The 26,126-nt window shown below is 44.9% G+C and overlaps 1 protein-coding gene across 1 annotated transcript in view; it reads right to left on the bottom strand.

Annotated features, from left to right (window-relative positions):
* The window catches only part of LOC308465348 (septin-2), a 60,304-nt gene that overhangs the window by 8,210 nt on the left and 25,968 nt on the right, over positions 1-26,126 (bottom strand). The window contains exons 8-12 of the mRNA XM_080985237.1: positions 22,872-22,973; positions 22,318-22,463; positions 19,885-19,968; positions 17,235-17,292; positions 4,928-5,019 (exon numbers count right to left, since the gene is read on the bottom strand). Coding sequence (XP_080841363.1) covers positions 4,951-5,019; positions 17,235-17,292; positions 19,885-19,968; positions 22,318-22,463; positions 22,872-22,973 — 459 coding nt within the window. The 3' untranslated portion in view covers positions 4,928-4,950. The remainder of the gene's footprint in view (positions 1-4,927; positions 5,020-17,234; positions 17,293-19,884; positions 19,969-22,317; positions 22,464-22,871; positions 22,974-26,126) is intronic.

Below are 26,126 nucleotides of genomic sequence, written 5' to 3'. Positions count from 1 at the left end.
GATACTGTTCAACAGCACAGTCTTCCCCAGAATCTATTCTCTGGGTTCTTTCTTATCTTCAGCGCTCGGGCAGGTGGCTACTGGTAAGAGGGCCTTCCCCTTAAACAAACCGCAAGTGGTTTGTTGTTTGGTAGAAATAAACCATGAGCCACGAATTGGGCCAACGAGAAAAGTCTAATGGTTTGTTGCTCTCAGTGAGAGGTGGGAAGGCGCAAATAGTGGGATTTTGAGCAGCGTGCACTGTTTGTTCGTATTAAAAAATAGTTAGGCTATAGAATAAAAAAACTGTAGAGTTGGAAGGGACCCGAGGGTCATCTAGACCAACCCCCTGCAATGCAGGAAAATGCAGCTGTTCTATAAGGGGATCCAACATGCAGCCTTGGCGTTTATCAGCACCATGCTCTAACTAACTGAGCTATCTAAGACCTGAGATTTACATCAGGGGAAACCCACTCAGCCGTAAAACTCAGTGGGTAGCCTTGGTCAAGTTGACACTCTCTGTCTCTGTCTCTGTCTCTCTCTCTCTCTCTGCCAAGCTTACCTCATAGGGCTGTTGAGAATATGAGAGTGCAACATACTGAGCCTCATGCTCCATGGAGGAAAGGCAGGATTCACACAAGATTAATGAGTTAAGGAGAAAAAGGGTTGCTCCCACCTCACCGGAGCACGCAATGACCTCATGTTAAGGAAGATCACTACCATGTGAGCGTAATCCGCAGATCCAAGCAACCACAAAACACCCAGAAAAATCTTCCCTCTTTCAAAGCCACAAATCTCTAGGTCTTCACAGAGCATAAAAAGAACCGGAATTTTTCATTATTTCAGCATTACCCTTCAAAAAGACGGAGGAAGCTTCAAGCAGCAAGTGAACCTCATCAGAGCAAATCCCAACACATTTTCTGCAGACGCAACAAAGCAGACGGGCCGGCGTGACTCACGGCGAGGCAGGGGAGCCAGAGCGTTGGGGCAGCTCACCCTGCCTTGGTTAGCAAAACACCCCGGAGGCTACAAGGTGGTTGCTCCAAAAAGGCTAGAATTCTGCCTAAGCTTCACATTCCAGGCATCAGAAGCTACAGACACAAATACATCCTTCCTCCCCCACTAACCCCCCGAGATGACTTTTCTCATCACATCAGTTTGGCATCGGACCATGATTAAAGTCTGGTTGCTAGGGCAACGCCACACATATTTTTTCTTTTAGAACCCCACGTATCCATTATTGTAGGGAGTGGGCTGTTTTTTCAGTTCTTTGCAATGTGCCTGTCAGGAGCATGACTAATGGTTTTAAAAGCAAGATAAACCGCACGTTGTGCTAATACGGTCAAGTTAGGCGAAAGTAGCTCAAGACACCCCCACCCCCTTAAAAAAAAAAGCCAAACACAATAAACTCTTCCATCATTATGCAGGAACATTACAAGATAGGTGGGATGAGTTAATTGTCGCAGTCTTTTCCAGAGTTTAAATTCTTGACTCTGTCCCAAAGACACCCCAGTTGCTATGTTAAATCAGCCTTCCTCAACCTGATGTCTCAGACAACAACTTCCATCATCCTTGACTACTGGGAATGCTGGCTGGGGCTGATGGGACTTAGAGTCCAACAACATGGGAGGGCAACAAGTTAAGGCAGACTGCCCTAAACGAACTGAGTAGAATATGAAGGCAATCCAATCTTGCAAGTTTTTAGTTTAGTGATGGGAGATTATTCTTTGCCAAAAAAATCTGGAGGGGGAGGCAGATTTATGTTGCTAATTCTCATTTCCAGAAAGAAAAACAGAAAGCCATCTCTATCACCTTACCGCAGCTATTTCGGCAACACAGGCAGATTGAGATGCCATGAGTTATAATAATAATAATATAAAGCACTGATCTAATTTGGAAAACTCAAAAAAGAAAAAAAAAGGCTTGGGATTGTTTTATTGGAGCCCGCTGCCAAAAAAAAGGGAAGCCTGCAGAGTTGAGAAAGAGATGGAAATCCATCAGCTGACAGCGTGATTCTCTGCTGTGCTGTGCAGACAGGACTGCGCTTTCTGGGCTGGAGGTTGGGCTCCCAGATCCCAGATCCAGTGTGCCAGCAGACATTCCCAGTCTTGCTTGCACTGGTGCTGATGTGCTCATCCACACCCACTCCCAGTGCTCCTATCAGCTCAAAAGAAGTCTGTCAAATGGTAACAGAGTAGGCAGAGGGAACAAGAGTAAAAGCACATCTCAGGCAGTCTGAAAACAACATTCTGGCAGGAGTGGGGAATCTTTCCCATCCCAGGGATGGAAAGCCTGGCTTTAGATGACAAAGACATCCACAGACGGGCCTTTACATCCTCACATACAGACAGGCACATTCGAGTGATGCTTCAGTTCTACTGACCCTAAGCAGGGAAGGGCTTTTCAAGTCAAAACCAGCACTCTGAATTGGGCCCCCAAAAAGACAGAGCCAGTGCAATAGGCATTAGTACCAGCTGCTGAGAAAGACTCCCTGTCCCAAACCCTCGCTACCAGTAAGAGTTGACAGCACTGAGCTAGGTGGGCCAATGGAAGGACTTGGTGTAAGGCAGCTATCTATGTTCCTGCTTGCCATCTGTGTTAAACAATTCAGTAGCCTGTAGGCTGCAGTTCGGCCTGTAATGCTAAACACCCCCCTAGAACAGGGATGGGGAACAGATATTGCTGAACCTCCATCAGCCTCAGCCCACAGATGCCGGCTCCGTGGGCTCCTGAGCACCCACAAAATTCCCCATGAAGTGCCCGGGCTCCCACAAATTTTGGTGCCAGGGCCATTCACGCTGCATGGCACCCACGGCCCAGGGCACCCAAAGTCGTGGGGCGAAGCTGGCACTCCTGCCTCAGCCAGGGTGGTCAATGGTCAGGGATGATGGGAGCCGTAGTCCAACAGCATCTGGAGAGCCAGAGGTTTCCTATCCCTGCTCTAGAAGAACACAAGCTAAGGTGTGGCCATGGATAACCCTTATCCAGGCTTCCTGCTACAAATTCTGAAGGATGAATGGTTTCACACATTCAGCGCTGTGTGTGTGTGTGTGTGTGTCTGTCTGTCTGTCTGTCTGTCTGTTTGTCTGTCTGTGGATACTCTCACTGTCACACAATTCTGTAAACATTTCAGTAAGGTTTTGAACAGACATCTCAAAAGTGCACTACCAATTATTAGAAGTGGGCTTCTAAACACAAGCGGGGGGGGGGGGCAAGTCTTTCTGAATACTTTCTTCCACTGAATAGTTTCGAAAGGAGTAGCTGTCTTAATCAGCCCGGGGGCGGGGTCACAGGAAGGAGTCTCGTGGCACCTTATTATGATGGCATAAGCTTTTGTGGACTAGAATCCACTTTATCAAGAAGTGGACCACATCTGACGCAGTAGCATCTCGCCCACAAACGCTTATGAAAGCGTAAATTTATTAGTCTTTTTTAAGCTCCTCTGATTTTCTTTTTCTTCCAGTAAAAACACTCCTAAGAATTCTGAAATAGCTTGCAACTTGTTAAGAGCCCAGGTTCTTAACAATGCTACATGTTTTTTGGTTTTTTGAATACACACGAAACCCCTGTTGTCTTTTTTAACCTTCAGTGTATACTAGTCCGAAAGAAGCAAGTCAACTTTGAAAACAGGCTTCCTTTTGCTGGAAGATAGGCCACATAAGGAGGTGGACAAGGCTTGGACTGTATGCTTGAATCGCTTTTTCAGAATGCCAAATGCTGTGGCGTTTAGACCTCTGATAGCATCAGTGTTGTCTTAAACAGAATTCCAGCTGGTCCTTAACCACTTCCTGGCTGCCATTGTAAGCAGATGGGTTTGATTTTACAAGGTAGCAGGGTTTTGGTTTTTTTGGTTTTAAAGAGTCTTCCTTTATATTCAAAAGCAAGTTTGTGCTCCCCATGTTTTCATATTTTAAATGCAAAAGCAAATGCAATCTGCAAATAGCTCTGAGACTGGAAGGATTCATGAAGGTCCATTCAAGACCAGGTGGACAGATGCTTCCAGTCCTCATATGTTCATTCATGAAGTCCAGCACCGCCTCCCTTGCCTTCACTTGTTCCATGAATCCTATTTCTCTCCCCGCAACCCCCCTCAGTTACCATGATTATCTTGCAGTTTGGGGAAATCGTGCAGGTGCCATTTTGGTAAAGGACGTTATTACCATTGCTGCTGAAAGCCTAACTTTGTTCCTGTCCAGTAATTTGAACAAAAAAACCCCTAAGTGTTCTTAAACCGCATCATCTGTTTAGCTTCTTGGTGAAATGTCAGGACAGGCTTCCTGAATTGTGGAAAGTGGTTTGTAGCTAGCTAAGATGTCTACAACAACGTAGAAGGGCTGTGTGCGTGTGCTTTTAATGCAAACAGGAAAAGCAAAGGTTCAAGTGGAGGCAACAAAAAACTCCTTATTTAAGGGCTGGAATGTTGGCAGTTTGTCACGCGGTCATAAGGTAGAATATAAACCATTTTTACTCAGGCTTTACATTCCAGAGGACCAGCAAACCAAAGCTGGGTGTCTTAAAACTTGAGCATTCAGCAACAGTAGCAACAAACTTCGTGCGCTTCCCCCCCTATGTTTTCGATTTCCATAGTTTAGGGGGAAAACATGAGAAGTGTACCTACCTTTCTGAAGCCAGAAGAGGCCTCCAGGCAGGGCTCATTCCTGCCAAGCTGTGCAACGTAGCACGATGGCCCCTCGAGGACCAAAGGAACCATATACACAAATCCATTTATTACAGAAAGCTGGAATTTAATCTGATCGTACTGCTTTGCATTTTCTCGTCAACACAAAACTGCCAGCCTAGTCATTCCTCTGCGTGCTTACGGTTGTTGCTCTTTTATTTTCCAAGGAGCTGTACCCCCACCCCCCACTGTTTCTTCGTTGCTGCTGCTGAAAATTGACCTGCATGCACTTTTACAGCCAAGGCCTCCAAAATGTGAAGTGACACCTACCGTCAGCGGCCTGGTGAACCGTCTCACTCATCGCCAGGCTTCAGCCTCATCTGGGCTTGCATGTGAGCAATCATCTCCTGCATACGACGCAACTGTATGGAAGAAGGAAAGAGAATTCTAAATGCCCAGCACAATTTAAACAAGTTCCTAGCACAGTTAAAACAAATGCCATGAAAACCTATCTTGCAGGGTTTGATTTGGCCAGGGTGTTTGCCTCTGCTTTGTCAACTAGGGCCCTGGTTTTCAACTAGCTTAGGGGTGGGGGTAACCTGTAGCCCTCCAAATGTTGTTGGGACACCAGTTCCCCAAGCCCACCAACCACACCCCAGCAGGGCCAGTACAGAATCAAGAGGGGCCGCAGGCTCATCACCTCTGAACCGGTGGGTTAGCCAGCCAGTGAGTTGCCGCCTGACCTAAGGCATGTCATAACAGAAGCCCTAAGGCAGAGAGGTAGCAGTTGCGTTGCCTTATCCTGCTGCAGCCGCTTCTTGCATTTTATCGTGATGGCTCTTAAAAATTACTAACACTTAAAGGAGCTGTAATTCCTTGTTTTATTATTTTCGTAAGCTACCTTAACCGTAATTCATCCGAGATCAGGGATATAAAGACATTAAAAATACAAATAGTCAGTAGGGAAAGGAATTCACGGGAGGAAAGGCAGGGACATTTATAGGAACAGGAAATAGAGAAGGCACCCTGCACATCAAATCAACAGGACTGTCAGCTGTTTTACATATATAATATTAAATCGGGGCTATCAGGAGCACCTGGCATCCTCAGAAAGCTGCCACAGCTTCATCGGGGCATAAAACTAACATGAATAGTTAAGTAAGTAGCACATGAGACTCTTAATCTCACATTGAGCAAAAGATTCCTGCATTGCAATGCTTGTTTAACCTGGAGGTAGGCTGTCTGAATTGTGCATTGCTTTGTAACAATTTGTTGGGTCTCTGGACTGTAATAAAGATTGATTGATTGATTGATTGATTGATTCCTGCATTGCAGGGGGTTGGGCTAGAGGACCCTCATGTTCCCTTCCAACTCTACAATTCATTGATTCTATGTTCTCTAAGACACCTTTGTAACAACAACCACAACAACCCTTTTCAGGCACCTGGGTTTAGCTGCCATTCAAGTTTCCCAAAAGGCTCCAAAACCACAATACTGGGTCATTGTGGGAAATGAAAATGGCAGTTAGTCTCAGTCGCCTATCATTGCTGCGACTCACCACTACCACATACATTTTTTCCAGGGCACTCGGGCAGAGGAAGGCACTTTGGCCAAAGCCTCCTCAAACTTGGAGCTGGTCATAGCCAAAGCCCTGCCTCCTTCCTCCAAGGGCATCAAGGCCAGTGGATGTGGTCTTTGCCTGCCTGGCAGGAGCTGGTGGGAGCTGTAGTTCAGAACACTGAGAAGGCACCAGGATGGTGGATAAGGCTGCTGCATGTATTTATACACAAGACTTAATTTCAGTGACCCCTAACAAGGTTGCATTGAATGCACCCTCTTGGGGGTGGGGGGACACATTCCCTTTGGGAATGAGCAATCGTTTTCAACACTCTAAACTGACAGTATCATTAAAACCCATCTGCTCAGCGGTGCCGGCAGGAGCTTTTCAAGGCAGATTGCTCATCCTACGTTCCGTGTAAAGAACTGAAATGATCTGGCCTCGTGACATTTACCTTTACGAGGAGGAAACAAAGAGCCTCTCATAAATATTCAGGGCAGAAAACGAGCTCCCTTTCCCCTCTCTCCCTGCAAGTGTGTGTGTGTGTGTGCGCGCACACACACACACACACACACACTCATGCTGGCTGGCAGAAAGTAAAAGCAGCAAGCTCAACCATCCATAGGAAAGGATGTCTGCTTCAACTGATTTGAAAAAGAGGCTGAGGAAAGAGCACGTGAGCAGCCATGATTCAGAGCCCATGTCAAGGCCCTGCTCAGGGCATCTCCACCAAATGAGATAGAGGCAGGTGATTGGTGGTGGATTGATGGCTCTGCTGATGGGGTCCAAAGGAAAGGAAAGCAATATATTCGGCACCAGCTTGGCTGCAGGAGTAGCTGGGAGGCGGCGTACAGGGCGTTATCCAAGAGTCTTGAGGGACTCCGCTCTGGATTTGTGTAGGGTTTAATCCTTCACCTTTTCTCCCCCCAAATATATCCCACAAGGCAGCAGAGGTGTAGGATCAGAGTTTTCCTTCTCCTAGATCAGCAGTTCTCAACCTGTAGCTCCCCAGATGTTGTTGGACTACAACTCCCATCATCCTGAGCTCTGGCCTTGCTAGCTGGGGGTGATGGGAGTTGTAGTTCAACAACATCTGGGGAGCCACAGGTTGAGAAAGGCTGTCCTAGATGAGCTACCTTCCCAGGTTGATGAGCCTCATCTGCCCCTCACTTCCCTTTACAGCACATGCAGAAACAGCTTTCTTGACCCTTGGACCCACAATCTGCCAGGGGCTGTCTGCGCTTGCAGGGGAAGCCCCTAACTCACTGAGGGTTTGAGACCCATCAACTACCCTCACCTGGTTTAGCTGGCTAATTGAAGCCACTCCTGGGGTGTATCCACTGTCACATGCTGACAGCTTCTAGAAGCCACAGGTGAGAACCGAGTGCAAGGCACCTCCATCGTTCTGCCCGGACACTGAGGTCCAGATGGGCGGAGTATAAATTATTATTATTATTATTATTATTATTATTAGGCAGACAAACTAACCCAGGGGCATGACGTGCCCCCCACCAGGGGTACCACCCCTCCCCTAACACCCCAATAATGGGACTATATGGTGTATACAGTGGTACCTCGGGTTAAGTACTTAATTCGTTCCAGAGGTCCGTACTTAACCTGAAACTGTTCTTAACCTGAAGCACCACTTTAGCTAATGGGACCTCCTGCTGCCGCCGCGCCGCCGGAGCACAATTTCTGTTCTCATCCTGAAGCAAAGTTCTTAACCTGAAGCACTATTTCTGGGTTAGCAGAGTCTGTAACCTGAAGCGTATGTAACCTGAAGCGTATGTAACCCAAGGTACCGCTGTATTATAAAACATTCAAATAAACTGCATGCATTTCTAGTCTTATACATCATGGGTACAAGCGGCTATTTATTTGATGGAGGGCATGTTTTGACGAGTTGTCCAGCACAACTGAGCCACAGAGATTCCTCCAGGAGATCATACAAGGCCCTACTATGGACAAAAGGAAAGGAAAAAAATAGGAGACAACCAGGAGCGCTGCAGAGCCTGTCAGCCGTTTAGCCAACTAAAACTGAGAGAGACAGAAATAGCCACCTCTTAACTAATAAAACCCAGCAGAGGATTGCAGGGTGAAGGACCAAGAGAAGTTTCAGGGCCGTGGAGAAGCAAATAAGAGGAAGACGTTCCCACGATGCTAAATGCACTCTTTGGTATTCAAGGTATTTTTAACTAGCCACTAATCTCGCTGCGCACAGGCCAAAAAACCCACACACAATCAGAAGCCAGTTTTCATGCTTATTTTTTTCAAGTCTCCCGCGGGAAACGTTTTTTTTCCATGGGACTTCTTTGGGCATCATAAAAGAGACATTCTTCAAGTGTGACAAGCTGCTGCGCCCCAGCTATTTATGGACAACAGTTTTCTCCCCCATCTTTGTATTTAGAACAAGTTGAACAATAAAGGACGCAAAATTATTGTCCCCCTTCCCCCCCCCAAAAAAAATTAACAAGAATTTAGAAAACCTGAAAATAAGCCTTCTGTGGGGCAAGGCAGGGGGAAATCTAAGAACTTTGAACAGACAACTCAGAAAAGTCCCTTGCTACATGAGAACCAATGCAGAGATTGGAAGTTTTTGCCCTGTACCATCAGGTATGAAAGACAGCAGGCCACCAAAGACTCACTGAAGCCAGTGTACTCATGTCCTATTCTGGGCTTCCCAGAGGCAACTCGATGGCCACTGTGGAACAAGGGTGGCTAACCTCACCCTCCAAAAGGGCTTGGAACTGGACACTGAGGTCCAGCTCTGAGGGCCTTCTGGAGGTTCCCTCACTGCGAGATGCAACGTTACAGGGAACCAGGCAGAGGGCCTTCTTGGTGGTGGCACCCGCCCTGTGGAACGCCCTCCCATCAGATTTCAAGGAAATAAGCAACTATCTGACTTTTAGAAGACATCTCAAGGCAGCCCTGCTTAGGGAAGTTTTTAATATTTGATGTTTTATTCTGTTTTTAATCTGTTGGGAACCACCCAGAGTGGTTGGGGGAAACACAGCCGGATGGGCAGGGTATTATTATTATTATTATTACTGCTACTGCAGCTTAAGCTGCAACAGCAATGAATATTTTTAATTTGTTAAATAAGCACAGTGCTCGTGTGGGCACCTGCCTATTCAGCCCAGTTCTGTAACAGGGACAGAAATTTCCCCCACCCTGATAATCTACATAGATCGGCTAAGGAGGAAGCGTGTGGATGGGCATGGGGAGCTCACACCCAATTTGGGCCATACCCAACACTGGCAAGTGGCCCCCGGAGGGCTTGGCCAAGGATGAATGAGGCCCTCGGGCCAAAAAAAGGTTAGCCACCCCTGCACTTTAAGACAGACAAATGAGAAGGCAAAGGCGGAGGACATGCTGTGGTCCATCCTCCCATGCTGGCAGCTTTTAATCAGATCTGGATCTTGCTAATGATAAGCCTTGTCCATGCATTCTTTGAACACTTGCAAACACAGTGTGTGTTCAGGAGCAGATGTGCAGGTGCCACCACCACCCCCACTATGGATGTTGGTGAATTCTGATGGGGGGGAAACGGGAGAGGAAATTACCAGTGGGTTGCTTATTTGTCCCGTCTGGAACAGTAATAATTTACCCAGCAAACACCATTGGTATTTGCTGTTGCGTTTGCTTCAGTCCAGAAACAATACATAAATAATTGCATAAATCACTTACATAATTTCACCATGGAAGACGATTAACATGGGTTTTGGTGGAAGATGAATTGCAGCAGAATGGAAACAGCGCTGCATGTGATGACTACAAGGCAGAACAGAAAACGATGCCTTCCTACATCCCTGTCCCCTCTGCCCTAAGAGGACAACTTCAGACTGGGAAATAACTTTGGAATGCAGCAGGCACAACAATCAAGGTGTATCCGTTCCTCCTACACACTTTATGCCCACACCCTATCTTTTGAACTCATGGAAAGGGTCACAGTCTGCCAGGACTGGAGAATCCCATAGCTTCTAATCACCAGGTTCTGGTTGGCATGCATTTCTCAGAATTAGCAAGGTTATCTTCTTGACCCCACATCCTAAGCAGCAGAATCAAATCAACATCTCTCATTCATGCAAACAAGAGAAGAGTGTTTCATTGCACCTCAAAGACTTACAGATCAACTGTGGCATGAATGCTTTGTGCAACTGTAAATGTAATAATCAACTGCATTTCAAAAAGCAAGCCCCCTAAACTTGTTAAAACCAGCAGAGTCATAAATGTACCTTGGAGATCTTGTTGTAACAGACTAACACAGTCAACTCCTCTGTTATTCATCTTCTATCAGTGCTAATTTCTCCAAGGGTGAATAATTTCACTTCACATTGAACTTTTATATTTGTGCCCCTGCTCTGCTTACTGCTTCGTGTTAAATATTATCTTCTGGCTTTCCCAAATTCCTACATTATCTACTTATTTATCAGCCCTTGGGGAGTTGACAGCAGCCAAGCCTGTACCACATTACGCCCCCTTGTGGCTTCCTTAAGTACAGGCTTGCGTTTATTTTGGTTTAATAATCTGAAATATAAAAAAAGCAACATTTCTAGAAATAGGATATATAGTAAGGCCGAAGAGGGAAAATAGAAGTTGACGTGCACACAGTACAGCCATGCGTGTTAAATTACAGAATATGTTTACTGCTAGCTAAGCACTGTTTATTTACGAGCTGCTCTGCATTACTTTAGAATGTCGGTTATTTTCCAAAACGAAGACCGCTTTAAGAAGCTAATGCAGCACAGAGCAAGAGAAAATGATTTAAGCTAGATGTATAAATGTTGAGCAAGAGACATAAGGTCAGTCTTCAGATCAGAGTGCTATAGGATGATACCTTCCAGTAGTGGCCTTTGAGACTTTCTGTTCTAGTTCAGTGGTAGCCAACATGGGTCCTCCAGATGTTCTTATTACCACAACTCAATCACTGGCCATTTGAAATGCTGAGGAGGCTTGATGCAAATTACCCAAGAACATCCAGAGAACACCACGCTGGCTACACCTCTGTCCTAGTTCAACCTTCTCCCGACGTTCCTCAACTACAATTTCCATCATCACCCCTGGCCACTGGCCATACCAGCTGCAGCTGATGGGAGCTGGAGTGCAAACACCTGGAAGGCACCACCTTGGGGAAAGCTTACCTAACAAGTGTATGATCTAACAGGTGAACACGCCAACATGTGTGGTGCCATGGTGCGTGCACCCCAAAAAAATGTTGGTAGGACTTCACCTAGAAGAGTTGCTCTGTCTCTGGTAATGTGGATGAAGAGACCATTTGAAGCACATCTGTAATGGGCCTAAAGGCAGGGGGAGAGAAGCACTGATGTGGAGAGTCTCCCTACAAAAGGTGCAGATCCGAACAGTGGTAAAGTGGAACCTTAGAGAAGCCATGGGAATGGCTAACACACACAAGGATTTTCAACACTTAACGTTCAATCAGACATAAACAAACAACCCTATTAATTTTTTGTTGCGGGCGGGGGAATAGCCTAATTGTAACACACAAGGAGGCTAATTGTTTGTAACACAAGGACAGTAGACTGATTGTAAGACACAAGGACAGTAGACATAGCATCCTATGGCACAGTGAAGACTAACAGGTCTACAGTAACAGAAGCTTTTGTGGACTGGCATCCACACTGATGGAGGCATGGATCTAAAACAAACATTGGTGACATCTCATGGTTAGCAGTGGAGGCTAGTCCATAGGGTGACTGGGGCACTGCACCACTAACCTTAGTCTGCCCTCAGTATGCCAACACCTGCTTCCTCCTCCTCCTCAGTCTCAGCCCTTGTAGAACTCAGCATTGAGGTAGATGACAACAGAACCAGAATGAGTTGGCTCTGCTTGTCATTGACTCTAGCTACACCCATTCATGCTCTGGTTCCTCCTACTGTTGGTCACCCTGCCAGTACCAAATAGACACCAGCCACCACTGGTGGCCACTGAGGAGCCATCTTAACTCTGAGAACTGGCTTGAATAAAGCCAATCTTTGGCTTAGCTAAACCTAGCAGTAAGGAGGTCCGGGGGGGGGGGGGGGACTCCTGTCCCAGAGCCCACACACTTGTGTGCACTTGCTAAACCAGGATTTGGTTAACAGCGTCATGCAAAGTAACTCAGTATGTATATATAGAATAAGATTGTAAACAGGCCATGAAATGCAAAACACACAGCTTGTTGTATTTCTATTTGAAGCTCAAATATCCTTCTTAAAGTGACCAAAGGAGGATAGCAGAAATGTGCTTGATGGCATCTTGAGATCTGCAGAAGGGTAGTCAGTCTATCAAGTCTCCCTATGAATATCCTTCTTTGCAGACACAACTAGTTTTGTATCTGGAGAAAAGGCATAAAAAAGGCAGTTCCGAAAACAAAAGCCAGCTGCTGGTGGGAGGGCAAAAAATAAATCTACACATGTCCGAAATGATCTTGCAACACGGTTGAAGAAAGCAGGCAAGAGATTAATGGCTCCAACCAGCCAAGCACAGTGTCCTTTGATAAAATCCATAATGATTATTTAGCAGAAGTGATGTCTTGATAATGGTGGACCTGGCACCTGCCCAAGACTTCATCCTCCACCCCCCACCCCCGAGGTTATGTAAACCTTGCAAATCTGTAAATAGAACTTCAAGCATCATTACTGCTCAGAATGTAAAAACAGAAAGGGAAATTGATGTTTGTGTTCTCAGCAAAGGCCAAAGAATGTAAGCCCATTTCCTCTGGTTTGCCCCCTAACCCCCCAGTCCTCCCCCAACTCGACTCCTCAGCAGACTGCTTTGGAGATAAAGAGATTTCGTGCCACCTTATCTACACAAGACTAAGCAAAGCCTCTTCGGTCCTTAACAGAAATGACAGACAACAGGAATTCAACAAACATTTGTTTTCTTGCAATATCTGTCCAATCCTTCCCAACTTTAAAACAGCAGCTGTTTATGGCAGGCCTATCTCACAAGGAGCTCACCCTCCAAATACAGCCAAAAGCCTTCAATGTATATTTGTATATAAATTCAAAACTAAGGCACAGAGGAGGTCATTTAATCCCTTCCGAAAAGAAACATTAAAATGCACTGGCCTCATTCCTGCAACGGAATCCCGGCTTAATAAGGCAGGATATACATGAGTAGCATGCACCCATATGCCACTCCATTGCTGTCACTCTGCTTGAGCAGCAAACACACCACAAAGCAGCAGCTGACCACGGTTTCCCATTACGCGCAGATTGGAAACCATGGTTAATGGCTTCCTAACAATTCCAAAATTCGAGAGCCAACTTCACTACTTACACTGATATTTCTGGGTACCCAGATGAGTGCCTACCTGCCAGTTTAGGACAACTATTCATGAAGTGGACTTAAAAAACAAGACTTGGTCTGCTTCAATCCAGTGTTTGCAACCAAGGTTAGGAACAGAAGTAGTGTTAGCCACCAACCAGGCAAATTAACCAAATAGGGGATTAGACAAATCCAATGGAGAAGAAGGCTATCAAGAGCTACTAGCCATTATAGCTATGTTCTACTTCCAATGTCGGAAGCAAATAGCCTCTAAATATTGCTAGGAATCACAAGTGGGCAGAGCGATGGCAGTCATGATGTTCTTCAGCTTCCAAAAGCTTTCGCCACAATAAATTTGCTAGTCCCTTAAAGGTACCGCAAGATTCTTTGCGGGCTTTGATACTTCACTGCTTGCGTGGTGCACGACACTATGCAAAAACGGGTCACCTTATGTCACAATTGACAGGGAAGCAGACTTGCTTACCTATCAAACTTGTTCTGCGGGAGGTGTGAGCAGTACAGATCCAGGGTGCTGCCCAGATCCAGTTCCCCAGCCCCGATTTGTCCACACACAATTATACACGACATTCCAACCATAAGGTCTAGAAGTCTGCTTGCTTTCAGTTTTAGTTTTCATAATGAAACTTTCGGGAAAGTGGGTGTTGTGCCTACTAACACAAGAATGGGAGGCCTGTAACCCTCCAGATCTTGCTAGACCAGCACTCCCATCATTCCTGACCACTGGCCATGCTAGATGGAGTTGATGGAGAGATGGCAGCCCAGCAACATTAGGAGGGCCACAGATTCCCCAACCTATGTGGGGAAGCTGCTCGCTGTCTGCACTAGTGGGTAGCTGTAGAAACAGGATAAGGGAGCTGTCCATCTCACCAAACGTCCTCCCATTCTGCATTTGCACATTAAATGTGCATTCTTAATACGCTCATCATGTTTCATTGTACATTTTATATTTATACAACAAAGAGGCTTGGAAATACAATCGGGAGAGTTCAAGAGGGGAAAAGGACGGGTGGTTTGCTTCTCTGTTGTTTTGCTGACAGTTGCCAAATACCCTGGAACAGGGAAACTCAGCAGGAAAGAGGAGAGTCAACATCAATATTATCACGGCATCTTGCATGGTAGGTTAAGCTAACAGCTGCTACGTTCAGCCAAGACTCAGACTCCGCTCAGAAGTCAAACTCTTGGCAAAGACTTTTTGAGAAATCCACCCAAGGAAAAAGCTTCTAGCCTCTTCCACATTTCAGAATCAGCACTGACGCCCCTATGTGTGGACAGCCAAAGTGGTGTAATGGTTAGTGTTGGACTGGAACCAGAGATACTCAGGTTCAGCGCCTCTGGCGACCGTGAAGTTCACTAGGTCACCTTGGGCCAATCTTGGTCTAATCTACCCCACAGGGCTGCTGTGCAGACAGAGGGGGAGGGAAGGAAGAACCATCTGCATCACCCCAAGCAACTATGAGGAATGGCGGGATTAAATGTGATACAAACAAACATTACATCGTTCAGGGGAAGCTAGCAGGCTCAAAAGAAAATAAGAGCCAACACTCTTCCAGTTTACAAAGGCTTCCTCCTACAAGACCTCCTGCCATTAGCGGCCCTTGACAAAATCCTGCTCCGTAAACTACACAAGAAGCCAAGCTTCCAAGAAATTTGGAGTGCAGTTTTGGAACTAATACCTACACAACCAGAAGCAGTGGGAGGGACAATGCAGGGAGGGAGATGTCTCAGATGTAATAATGGTTGTTCATCTGGGACCCCCAAAATGGCACTAACCCTTATCTGAGCATGCAAGCCTGACACGCCAAACAATGAACAACCAAAATGGAAAAACTGTGGTTAAAAAGGGAGGGGAACAAACACACAAGGGCTGAGGGAGGTAGAGGAACTGGGAGGCGGACAGGTAATAGGGGACTGCAATATTTTATTGTAACAATGTGAAAATCCTAATCAACTACAGTGGTACCTCGGGTTAAATACTTAATTCGTTTCAGAGGTCCATTCTTAACCTGAAACTGTTCTTAACCTGAAGCACCACTTTAGCTAATGGGGCCTCCCGCTGCCGCCGCGCCACCAGAGCACGATTTCTGTTCTCATCCTGAAGCAAAGTTCTTAACCTGAGGTACTATTTCTGGGTTAGCGGAGTCTGTAACCTGAAGTGTATGTAACCTGAAGCATATGTAAACCAAGGTACCACTGTATAGATAAAACAAAGGCTTCCCCACTGATTAACTGGAGGCCTACTTCACCCAAACATAGCTATTAACAAATTTGTCTTAGGCCTCGTTCTCAAACCTGAATCTAGGCTTAACCACTTCACCCTGATAAAATGTTCCCGCACCTTGTTGGGGGTCAGGGGTGGGGAGAAAGGGGGGATACCTACAGGGGGGAAACTAGCATGTCAAAAATTAATCTGGACTGCAAGACTTTTTCTCTGCTAACATGCCAGCTTCCGATGTGAAAGGATTTACATATTTGAAGTAAGGTGGGGAACAGATAGATGGCTGTGACAAATAGAAGCAGCCAGCAGTGGGCGCCAGAAGTTTAGCTATCAAACAGAGGTGGAATAATATACTATGGGCCACACTTTTGGAGCGGGCAAGGATATGGGATACCGTGCACAGATCTGGTGGCTGCACTAGGAAAAGTACATCATAGAGCTGGAAAAGATGCTGCAAAGGACAACCAAAACAACTGAGAGACTGCAGCTCCCTTATGAAAAAAGAGGTGCAACATTTGCAGCTTTTCATATTAGAAAAAAAGCTGAATAAGGTGCAGGGAGGCGGACGTGACACAGGTGTGTTAAAATAGGAGTGGTGTGAAGAAGGCAGGTAGGCCGTCACTCACAAGACTAAAATTAGGGGATGATCCAATAAAGCAGAAGAGAGGGCACTTCAGGACAGGCAACAGGAAGAACGTCTTCATAGAGCACATAGTTGTAACTGTGAGGTTCACTTCCACAAGGTGTGTCGATGGCCACCAACCTGGATGGCTTTAAAAGGGCAGGAGACAAATTCATTCATTTGTATGTGCTTGTGTGTGTCTTTTTTATAATGCTGTTTTACTGGTTTCAGGTTGTGCTTTGGTTTTTTTGTGATATATAGTTTCTTTTTTTAGACTGTACGCCTCTTAGAGTTATTCAAAGTATTAAAAGGTAAAGGGACCCCTGACCATTAGGTCCAGTCGTGACCGACTCTGGGGTTGCGGCGCTCATCTCGCTTTATTGGCCGAGGGAGCCGGCGTACAGCTTCCGGGTCATGTGGCCAGCATGACTAAGCTGCTTCTGGCGAACCAGAGCAGCGCACGGAAACGCCGTTTACCTTCCTGCCAGAGTGGTACCTATTTATCTACTTGCACTTTGATGTGCTTTCGAACTGCTAGGTTGGCAGGAGCAGGGACCGAGCAGCAGGAGCTCACCCCATTGTGGGGATTCGAACCGCCGACCTTCTGATTGGCAAGTCCTAGGCGCTGTGGACCCACGTCCCATTCAAAGTATTAAGCGTATATAAATGCCTTTAAGTAAATAATGTGCCTCTGAATACCAGTTGAAAGAGGACTATGGTGCTCAAGTTCTGTTTCTGGACTTCCCAGAAGCATCTGGTTGGCCACTATGACAACAGGATGCGAGACCAAGATGGGCCTTTGGTCCGATCCAACAGGGCTCTTCTGACGCCAGAAATAAGGATTGTACTCAAATGGATTTATTTTTATTTGCACTCATTCAGAATGTCATTAACTCAGCCGAGCGCCTCGCTGCTAATGAGATGTTAACTTAGTTTTGCTCGGAAGCTTACCTCAGCCTCCTTCTGCTGAAGGATCCTGTCTTTGTCCACAACTTCTTCTTCAACAGGCCTGTCAGGTACAAGAAATGCACATTAGCATCACAGGCGCTAAAGGACAAGGGTTCAGATCTTGAGCAGAAACATAATGCAGCCAACTAGACAAATTGGTTTTATTAAAAATAATTTGTTCAGCTGGAAAAGAAACCTAGCTCCTTTAATCAGACAGATTTTTTTAAAAACAACGTGTTTTCAATGCAAGTTCTTACAAATATGCAGGTGGCAAAAACCGTCTTAGAAGAGGCATTTCCTCCTTTACAGGTGGGAACGTCTCTTCTGGGATTAAGCCCTGCATTATCTAAAAACAGGGATGTTGTTAGACTATAACTTTCAACATCCCAGATCCCTGGCCATGCTGGTTGAGGCTGATGAAAGTTGGGAGTCTGGCAACATCTGATCTAAAAAGCAAAGAAATATGCTTTTTTTGCTTCAGGGCAACTGTTTTATTCATTTACCGACTGCTGTAGATGTAACCAATTAGAATTCAGACAATGATTTGACCCGAGTTTCCATATTGTAACCCTTCTCTAAAAATGCAAAGGAGGAATTGCCTTTCTGCAGTTTTCTCAAGCCCAGGCAGCCTTGCAGCTGTCACCTTCTCATTCTTCACTCTTGTTTTGTATAAGGAATTTCCTGGATTTTTACACCCTAATTCTGTCCTACACTTCAGTGGAGCCATTTCCTCTGCCTACCCCCCTACCCACACCCTATGGCACCAAGTTATAAAACAAAGAACCAGCCCAGACACACACAGTCATTTCCTTAACTAGAAATATTTCTGCACTCTCGCGCCGAGCGATATCAAAGAGAAACAAGTTTTTTTGTCAGGAAAGGCACAACACGAACAGAAAAGATTCACACACTAAAAACAGAATGGTCAAGGGCACAATATTCACACAGAGGGACTGAAGTGAGTTTAGAGTGGCATCAGGAAGAGGAATTAAGACATTTTTTCGCCAGGCTAATTTGCCTGGTTATATAAAATTAACACAGAGAGAAGGAAGCTGGGACATTCTCAATCAAGAATCATTGGACTACAGTAGTACTTCTGGTTACATACTTAATTCGTTCCGGAGGTCCGTTCTTAACCTGAAACTGTTCTTAACCTGAAGCACCACTTTAGCTAATGGGGCCTCCTGCTGCCACTGTGCCGCGGAGCACGATTTCTGTTCTCATCCTGAAGCAAAGTTCTTAACCCAAGGTAATATCTCTGGGTTAGCAGAGTCCGTAACCTGAAGCATATGTAACCTGAAGCGTATGTAACCCGAGGTACCACTGCACATTTCTGAAGGTTGAAGAGTCGAGCCTCACAGGCATGAACACCACTTGACTGATTCCTCGGCACTCAACAAGCCACAGCTGAATTAGTGAGTTATAACAGCATTGAACACACTGCATTTGAGAGGGCATTTAAAAGTTCTGTCCATATGGTGTTTGATTTGGTTTGGGGCTGGTTCATTCAGGCACACATATCTCAACTTGACATCAATAGATGAACATGTGTGAAAACAGCCCTTTGCCTTTCCAGTGCAGTCTGCAAACAGGGACTCTGAACGCGGTCCACTGTGACCATCTGCGCATGCTGTTTTAAAATATACAAGATATGTGCAAGACGTATAGGAATTGCTGTGAGATCTACGCATGAGACAGGGAAGGGGAAACAGCATTGGATGCAGAAGGCTCAGTCCTTAAAATATTTAGTTTAAAACACCAGAAGCAGTCTTATACCAGGTCAGATTAACTGTCACCTATCGTCTACAATGGCAACAGTTCTCTAGGGACTCAGGCTTTCCCATATCCAGCTACCCGGTCCATTTTAACTGGAGATTCCAGTGGCTGAGCCTGGAACTCTCTGTATGAAAAGCATGTGCTGTACTACAGAGCTACAGTGTGTCACAATCCTAGATTATGGATCTCAGGGAGCAACATTGGGAGAAGATTTTGGTCTGGAGAGCTACCGCCGGACAGAACAGGCATAATACGGCTAGATGAACAAACAGCCTGACGTAGTATAAGGCAGATTTCAATGTTTGTATGCATATTCCCCATATCTATCTAAACGGCCCAAGTCAGATGGGCAACATAAGAATAAAGGGTTGCATCTGACAAGGTCGACCCATTTGCACATACCTAAAGACACCTCCAGAGGATCAGGGGAATCCCCAGGACAGATCTGGGGGGTGCATGGGAGTGGACTCTCCATTGAACAAGCTGCAGTTCTTGCGGAAACAAGACAAGTTTGGATACAACCCAAAGATTACATCAATTACTGAATGAATACTGGGTGGGGGAGAGAGATGTCATATTTCACAAAGCCCTTAGCTGGTATACTTTCTGGAGCTTGCATGCACACGCACACACACACCATCCTAGCTGGATCAGTGGTTTCTTCCCGTTAATTAACACAGAGGAAGCAATTTAAAACAGGAGCCCCTTCCCCTTGGTTTCCGTGTGTGTTTTCAGGCTAGGAAAAGGAAGGGAGAGGTTACGAGAATGAGATCAGCAGATACAGGAGTTGGGGAGGGGGTTGTTTCTGAAGCTACGTTTAAGAGCAAGGCTGGGCAGAGTCATAAGGGAGAAAGCACAACTCAAGAGAGAGACTCACTTGCCGGTGCGTTTTAGCCTCTCTGACCGGAAATTTTCGTAGTGCAAATCTTGAGTCACTTCTTGAAGATCCTGCATGTGGGTCCTGAAACGAGAAACGCAGCTTTTAACTTCCTTTGCCAGTAGCTCCTGAGTCAAATTTTATTAACTTAGGTTCATCTCTTAACTGGATAAAAAGAAGCATCACAGCCTTTACAGACATGATTCATGCCAATGCTTTTTTTCATGCCACTTCTTGGCCAAAGTACAGTTGTACCTTGGCTCTCGAACACCTTGGCTCCCAAACAAATCGGCTCCAGAATGATCAAACCCAGAAGTGAGTGCTCCAGTTTTCGAACATTCTTTTGGAAGCCAAATGTCCAACAAGGCTTCCATGGCTTCCGATTGGCTGCAGGAGCTTCCTGCAGCCAATCAGAAGCCATGCTTTGGTTTTAGAACATTTTGGAAGTCGAGCGGACTTCGGGAACAAATTCCGTTTGACTTCCAAGGTACGACTGTACCTGAAATCCACGTGCAAGGAAATTTATACATGTAATAAAAACAGAATGAAGTTATAAATGGGCAACACAGAACTCAACAAAAACAACTGAGGAGCCCACAAATACATAAATTTGGGCTAAGAATAGAAAATTCAACCACTATTTAAAAAAATAAACAGAGAAATCTTGTTTCAGGCCCATACTCTCCACACCATATGTTTAAAGTACTATTATACCACCACAGAGTCACTGCTTCTGTCAAAGAATGCTGAGAATTGCAGTCTGTAAAGTGTTTGAGATTTGTTAGAAGACATCCCTATTCCCCTCACTGAACTACAATTCCCAGAGTGGTTTCACAATCAATCCCTCTTCCCAAGGATCTCTGTTGGGTGAAGAGGGGTCTCTCCTAACAACTCTCAGCATCCTAAAACGACCTTTTCCAGGATTCTTTGTGGAAGCAGTGACTGTTTAAAGGTGGGGAAGACTCCATGTCTGAACCCTTGGAGAGCCATTGCCAGTCAGTGCAGATAATACTGAGCAAGTAGACCAATGGTCTGGCTCAATATAAGGCAGCCTCCTATGTTCCCCCAATCCATTGTTTATTCTGTGAACTGCCCTGAGCCCTGCAGGTATAGGGTGGTATATAAATTCAATGAATGAATGAATGAATAGTTTTCTCCATTTTTACTAACCAATAATAACTGAAATGCTATATTTCCTGTCTTTTCAGTGACAAGATCCATAAGCTTAATTTAAATTTTAACCGATTCCAAACTTCAAAAACAGACAGTATTCTGTTCCTACAACCCACATCCTCAACAATTCTCTACTGCGGTCATACATATTGGTAAGCTTCGCACAGGTCCACCTGCTTTAGAAAAGTATTTATCTGGGATGTTTTCTTAAATGTGATGCTAAGAGGAACTTCCTAGCCTGGAAAGTATCATATGTGAAGGAAGATGGGGGGGGGGGGAACAGTAGCATGTAAAATGAATGTACTCTTCCATCAAGTCAGCCTTTTCACTTGACCTACAGACACAATAAAATATAGAATCTGACCTCCACCTTACTTGCAGAAATAGTCTTCACTATCACTGTGGCTTCAAAGGTGAACGTCACATGTGACATGGAAACAATCCAGCAGGGGGAAATCTTTGACTGGAACTTTACCAAGCCAAGGATGTATAATGGAATCAAATGCCACAGAATTGCTGTAACCCACAAAGCCTGATTAATGGAATTACCCTAGGAGGAATAACTCAGACATTATTAAGAGTCACACAGCTAAGTAGCACTTTTTGGATTATCAACCCTAACATATTCCTGGAATTTTACTATATTTAGTTTCTCAGCACTTGCTGCAAGGAATGCTCCGCTTGACTTGTTTCAAATCTTTTTTGGTTCAATTGCATTGTTAGAGGAGATAACATGCATTAGTCGAGGAGGGGTGAAAGAGAGAAATCTGTACATTGACAAGGAAGCTATAACATATCTTGTGGCTATGATTCAGAACAGATACACATTGCAGAATAAAACTAAAATCAACTTCAATGTCTTGCAAAAGCAAATATTGAAATAACTCAGATTCCAAGAACTCCCCTTGCCAATCAGAGCTGCAATATGATCAAGATGAATTCTGAAACATCCTGACATTTCCAATTTAAATTCCTTTAGGGATTTCTGCTTCCAAATACGGTACATTCCAATTAAAGCAAACCAGAATTTAAGCAAGCCACCTATTTCCTAACAACGTCTTTTTATTGATTATTTAGCCAATAAACAAAAGACAAAAGCAGTTTCAGTATAAAGAAAGAAGCAGAGGTCTCACATAAACCATGCAGCTAAGAAGGCGAACATGTTTTTGTGGACAGTATGTACAAGAGGCATCTCTCTCTGACAAACACATTTTGTTATAGATGCCTGTAGTTTAAGACTAAATAAGGGACTCTACTTACACCAGCATGGTGCGTAACTTCAGGAAGTCATTGTGCTCCGGATTCTCGACTTCCACCACTCCCCACGGATACAGGCGACCTCTGATCTTTTTCCCTTTCACTTCAATAAGTTGGTTGGACCCAATCACAGCAAAAGGAATGCTAGCCTAGATGAGTCAATAAATTCCATTTTATAAGATCATCAATGAATAATGCCGATGGTACGAGTCAACTTGCCACTTAATACCCTGACTGTTCAAAAGTTTTGGCACAACATTCCACAGAAATCTCCATTTTCATTTATGTTGAAGTGCAAACTTTTAACTCATGTGAAGCTTTCTTTAAAAAAAAAAATCATTGATATATTACCTTTTTTGCAAAGGTAAAGGTAATTTCTGCTACAGGCTCAGAAACTGGAGTTGTGAGATGTTGTCAAGGGTATTATTTCAACTGCAAAAATGGGAAGTAAATATGCCTTCCTATATGCAATAATTATAGCAAAACTAACACCTACGTGAGGAATACATTTAAATTAGACAAATGCCTAATTTAGCACCTGTTGATGTTGAACCCACCTTCAGAACTCGGGTCTGTTCTTTGAATTCCTCGTCCTCATCAGAATCTGCATCAGGTAATTGGTAAATCCTTATGCCATGTTCAGAAATCTCATCTAAAACCTATGGTTGCAGGCAAACAAGAGACAAAAACGCAGGGGTGATTTTTAGTTACATTCTACATTAGGTGTACATACATGAATTCTGAGAGCCTGCAGTGGTGCAGTGTGTTGAGACTTGGATCTGGGAGACCAGGGTTCAAATCCTCGCCCAGGTATGAATCTCCCTGGGTTACCTTGGGCCAGTCACTCACTCTCAGTCTAACCTATCTCAAGGTGTTGTTTTTGGGATTACTGTATTTTTTGCTCCATAAGACGCACTTTTTTCCTTCCTAAAAAGTAAGGGGAAATGTTTGTTCGTCTTATGGAGCGAATGTGTGGTCCTTGGAGCCGAATTGCCCAGGGGCAAAAAGCAGATCATGCTTTTTTTTTTGAAAGCGGGAAGTGGGTGTTGAAACAAAGCTGTTGATCATTTGCCGATCGGGGAGAGAGATATGGGACGCTAGAGATAAAGGAGGCTGCCTGGGAGGGGAGAGGTAAAGACAGCAAATTTGCAAAGGGGGGAAACAAGAAAACTAAAGCAAAATCATGCACCCACTGTTGCGTGGGACCGCAATGGCGCAAAAACGTGGTTACAAAGCATGGATCCACATGGATCCTCAGGATTTTTGCATTGGGTTACCCCAAATTCACCATCAGATCACATGTCTGTGGCCACAGCATGAACCTCAAAAATCATACATCTACTGTTTCATTCAGAATTTTTTTCCCCTTGTTTTCCTCCTCTAAAAACTAGGTGGTCAGGTGCATCTTATGGAGCGAAAATTACAGTAAATTAGAAGAGGGGAAACCGTGTATACCACCTTAAGCTCCTTGGAGAGAAAGGTGTGACATAAATGAAATGATTACCATTAATAATAAATTGTATTCTTATGTTGTTGCCACTCAAACCCCACAGCTTGCATTATTTCAGCTATTAAGGGATTTGTTCCTAAAGCACTGACCTAGTCTTCCATTTTTCTTACACTCCTTCTTGATGATTAAATTAAATTGATTGCTTCCACTAGCAAATGTCACTAGCTTGCAATATGAAGTTACTGTTTAAGCACTACCCCTAGACAGAAAAATAGTTAAGAGTTATTGATTCTTTAGCTTGTTATTGGGGAGCGGGAAGTGTTTGGTAAAAAAAAGAAAAAGAAAAAATAATTTTGCAACAGGGAATGATTCGGTTTAGCACTGCAAAATTCAGCTGTTATTTGGGAGGGGAAGTAATCGTGATGCACTTTGAAGCTTAACAAAATTATGAATTGGCGTTTCCTCCCGCACAGAACCCAAAAGACTAAGATAATTTTCAATTGTGTAAAATCCAGCAAGCCTCCCAAAGGCATGATTTTGAAGCAACTGGGCTTCTGGAGAGAAAACCCAAGACATCCAGAGAAAATCCTGACTTGTGAAAGGCAAGTAGTTCTTGTTCAGACAACACTAAAAGGTAAAGGTACCCCTGACCATTAGGTCCAGTTGCAGACAACTCTGGAGTTGAGCACTCATCTCGCACTATAGGCCGAGGGAGCCAGCGTTTGTCCGTAAACAGCTTCCGAGTTATGTGGCCAGCATAACTAAGCCGCCTCTGGTGAACCAGAGCAGCGCACGGAAATGCCGTTTACCTTCCCGCCGGAGTGGTACCTATTTATCTACTTGCACTTGACATGCTCTCGAACTGCTAGGTGGGCAGGAGCTGGGACCGAACAATGGGAGCTCACCCCATCGCAGGGATTTGAACTGCCGACCTTCCGATCAGCAAGCCCTAGGCTCTGTGGTTTAGACCACAGCGCCACCCGCGTCCCTCGCACAACACTTCCTTGAATTAATAAGCCATTATTTACTAAGCTGAGAACAAGTAGCCTGTCCACATACTCCCCGCTGCATACCAGCATGGTGTTGTTTCTATTGTGGTTTGTGCAAACCACAGTTTCCAGAATCTCTGGTTTAATTTTGACTTACTAACTGGGATCAGATTCTAGATATACAGTGGTATCTCGGGTTAAGTACTTAATTCATTCCAGAGGTCCGTTCTTAACCTGAAACTGTTCTTAACCTGAAGCACCACTTTAGCTAATGGGGCCTCCTGCTGCTGCCGCGCTGCCGGAGCACGATTTCTTGTCTCATCCTTGAAGCAAAGTTCTTAACCCGAGGTACTATTTCTGGGTTAGCGGAGTCTGTAACCTGAAGCGTATGTAACCCGAGGTACCACTGTATATCCCTGGTTAGTAATCAGAGATTAAGCCAGTTTCCTGGTTCGAATGGGAAACTGTGGTTTAAAAACTGTGGTTGACAAAAGCATCAACACCAGTGCACAGGTAAAGAGATGAAGCAGGGGTGATGGGCCGAATATGGTACATCTGATGCTCTGAACCAGCCCATTCAGCCAAAATGGGATATGAAGAATGGAAGGGGTCAGTGGTCAATCCGAGCACTAAAAAAGTTCCCCAAGAAAGACTTCACAGAAAGGGAAAGCAGTGGAGTTGCTCTACAGCCTTCTGCACCGTCAATCATTAAATGAGATAAATAGCCAACAACATCCAGGCTCAGTCCACCAAAAAACCCAACACACTGGAGAAGGAAACGTATTCTCTATGCAAATCTCGATACTTCCTTAAGGAGGCATGCCTGACACAGCTTGGTTTTAAAGGCACAGCATCTCTAGCATTTGCTACGCAACAGAAAGTCAGTCCCAATGCAGAGGAGCAGGGTGGCATTGCAGCTCGCCTTTCACCAGAGGCACGAACAAGAAAGCCCATTTCCCTGGGCAGAGATCTTAGCGATAAAAGAGGAACAATGGCGGGAAAAACCCAACAAGGGTGCTGGAATAATATATCACAGCTGTTCAGCCAAGTGCTTTCCTGAAAGGGGAAAGGGGGGGAGCAAATCTCAAGGAAAAACAAACTGCTTTTCATATTCCCAACAATGAAGCAACATTTTGCTGCTTCGGACATCGGTTTTATTGGCCCCAGGAGGTTCTGTGGTTCCTAAAGATTAGCATTCCCTGGGGAAATGTGTTAAGAAGTCAAAATCCAAGGTTCCCTCCCCCCCCCCATCCCCATTCTCATGTAATCATTCTTTTGAGCAGATTTCCTCTTGCGGCTTTGCAGCACACAGCTTGTGAAACTGCCCTCCAATTCTTCTCACTCAAAAGAAGGGTGTTTTTATATGAAAAATG

This window comes from Podarcis pityusensis (genome assembly GCF_964106645.2).
Source record: "Podarcis pityusensis genome assembly, chromosome: 16".
Lineage (NCBI taxonomy): Eukaryota > Metazoa > Chordata > Lepidosauria > Squamata > Lacertidae > Podarcis > Podarcis pityusensis.
This window is presented reverse-complemented; position numbering and strand designations above follow the sequence as displayed.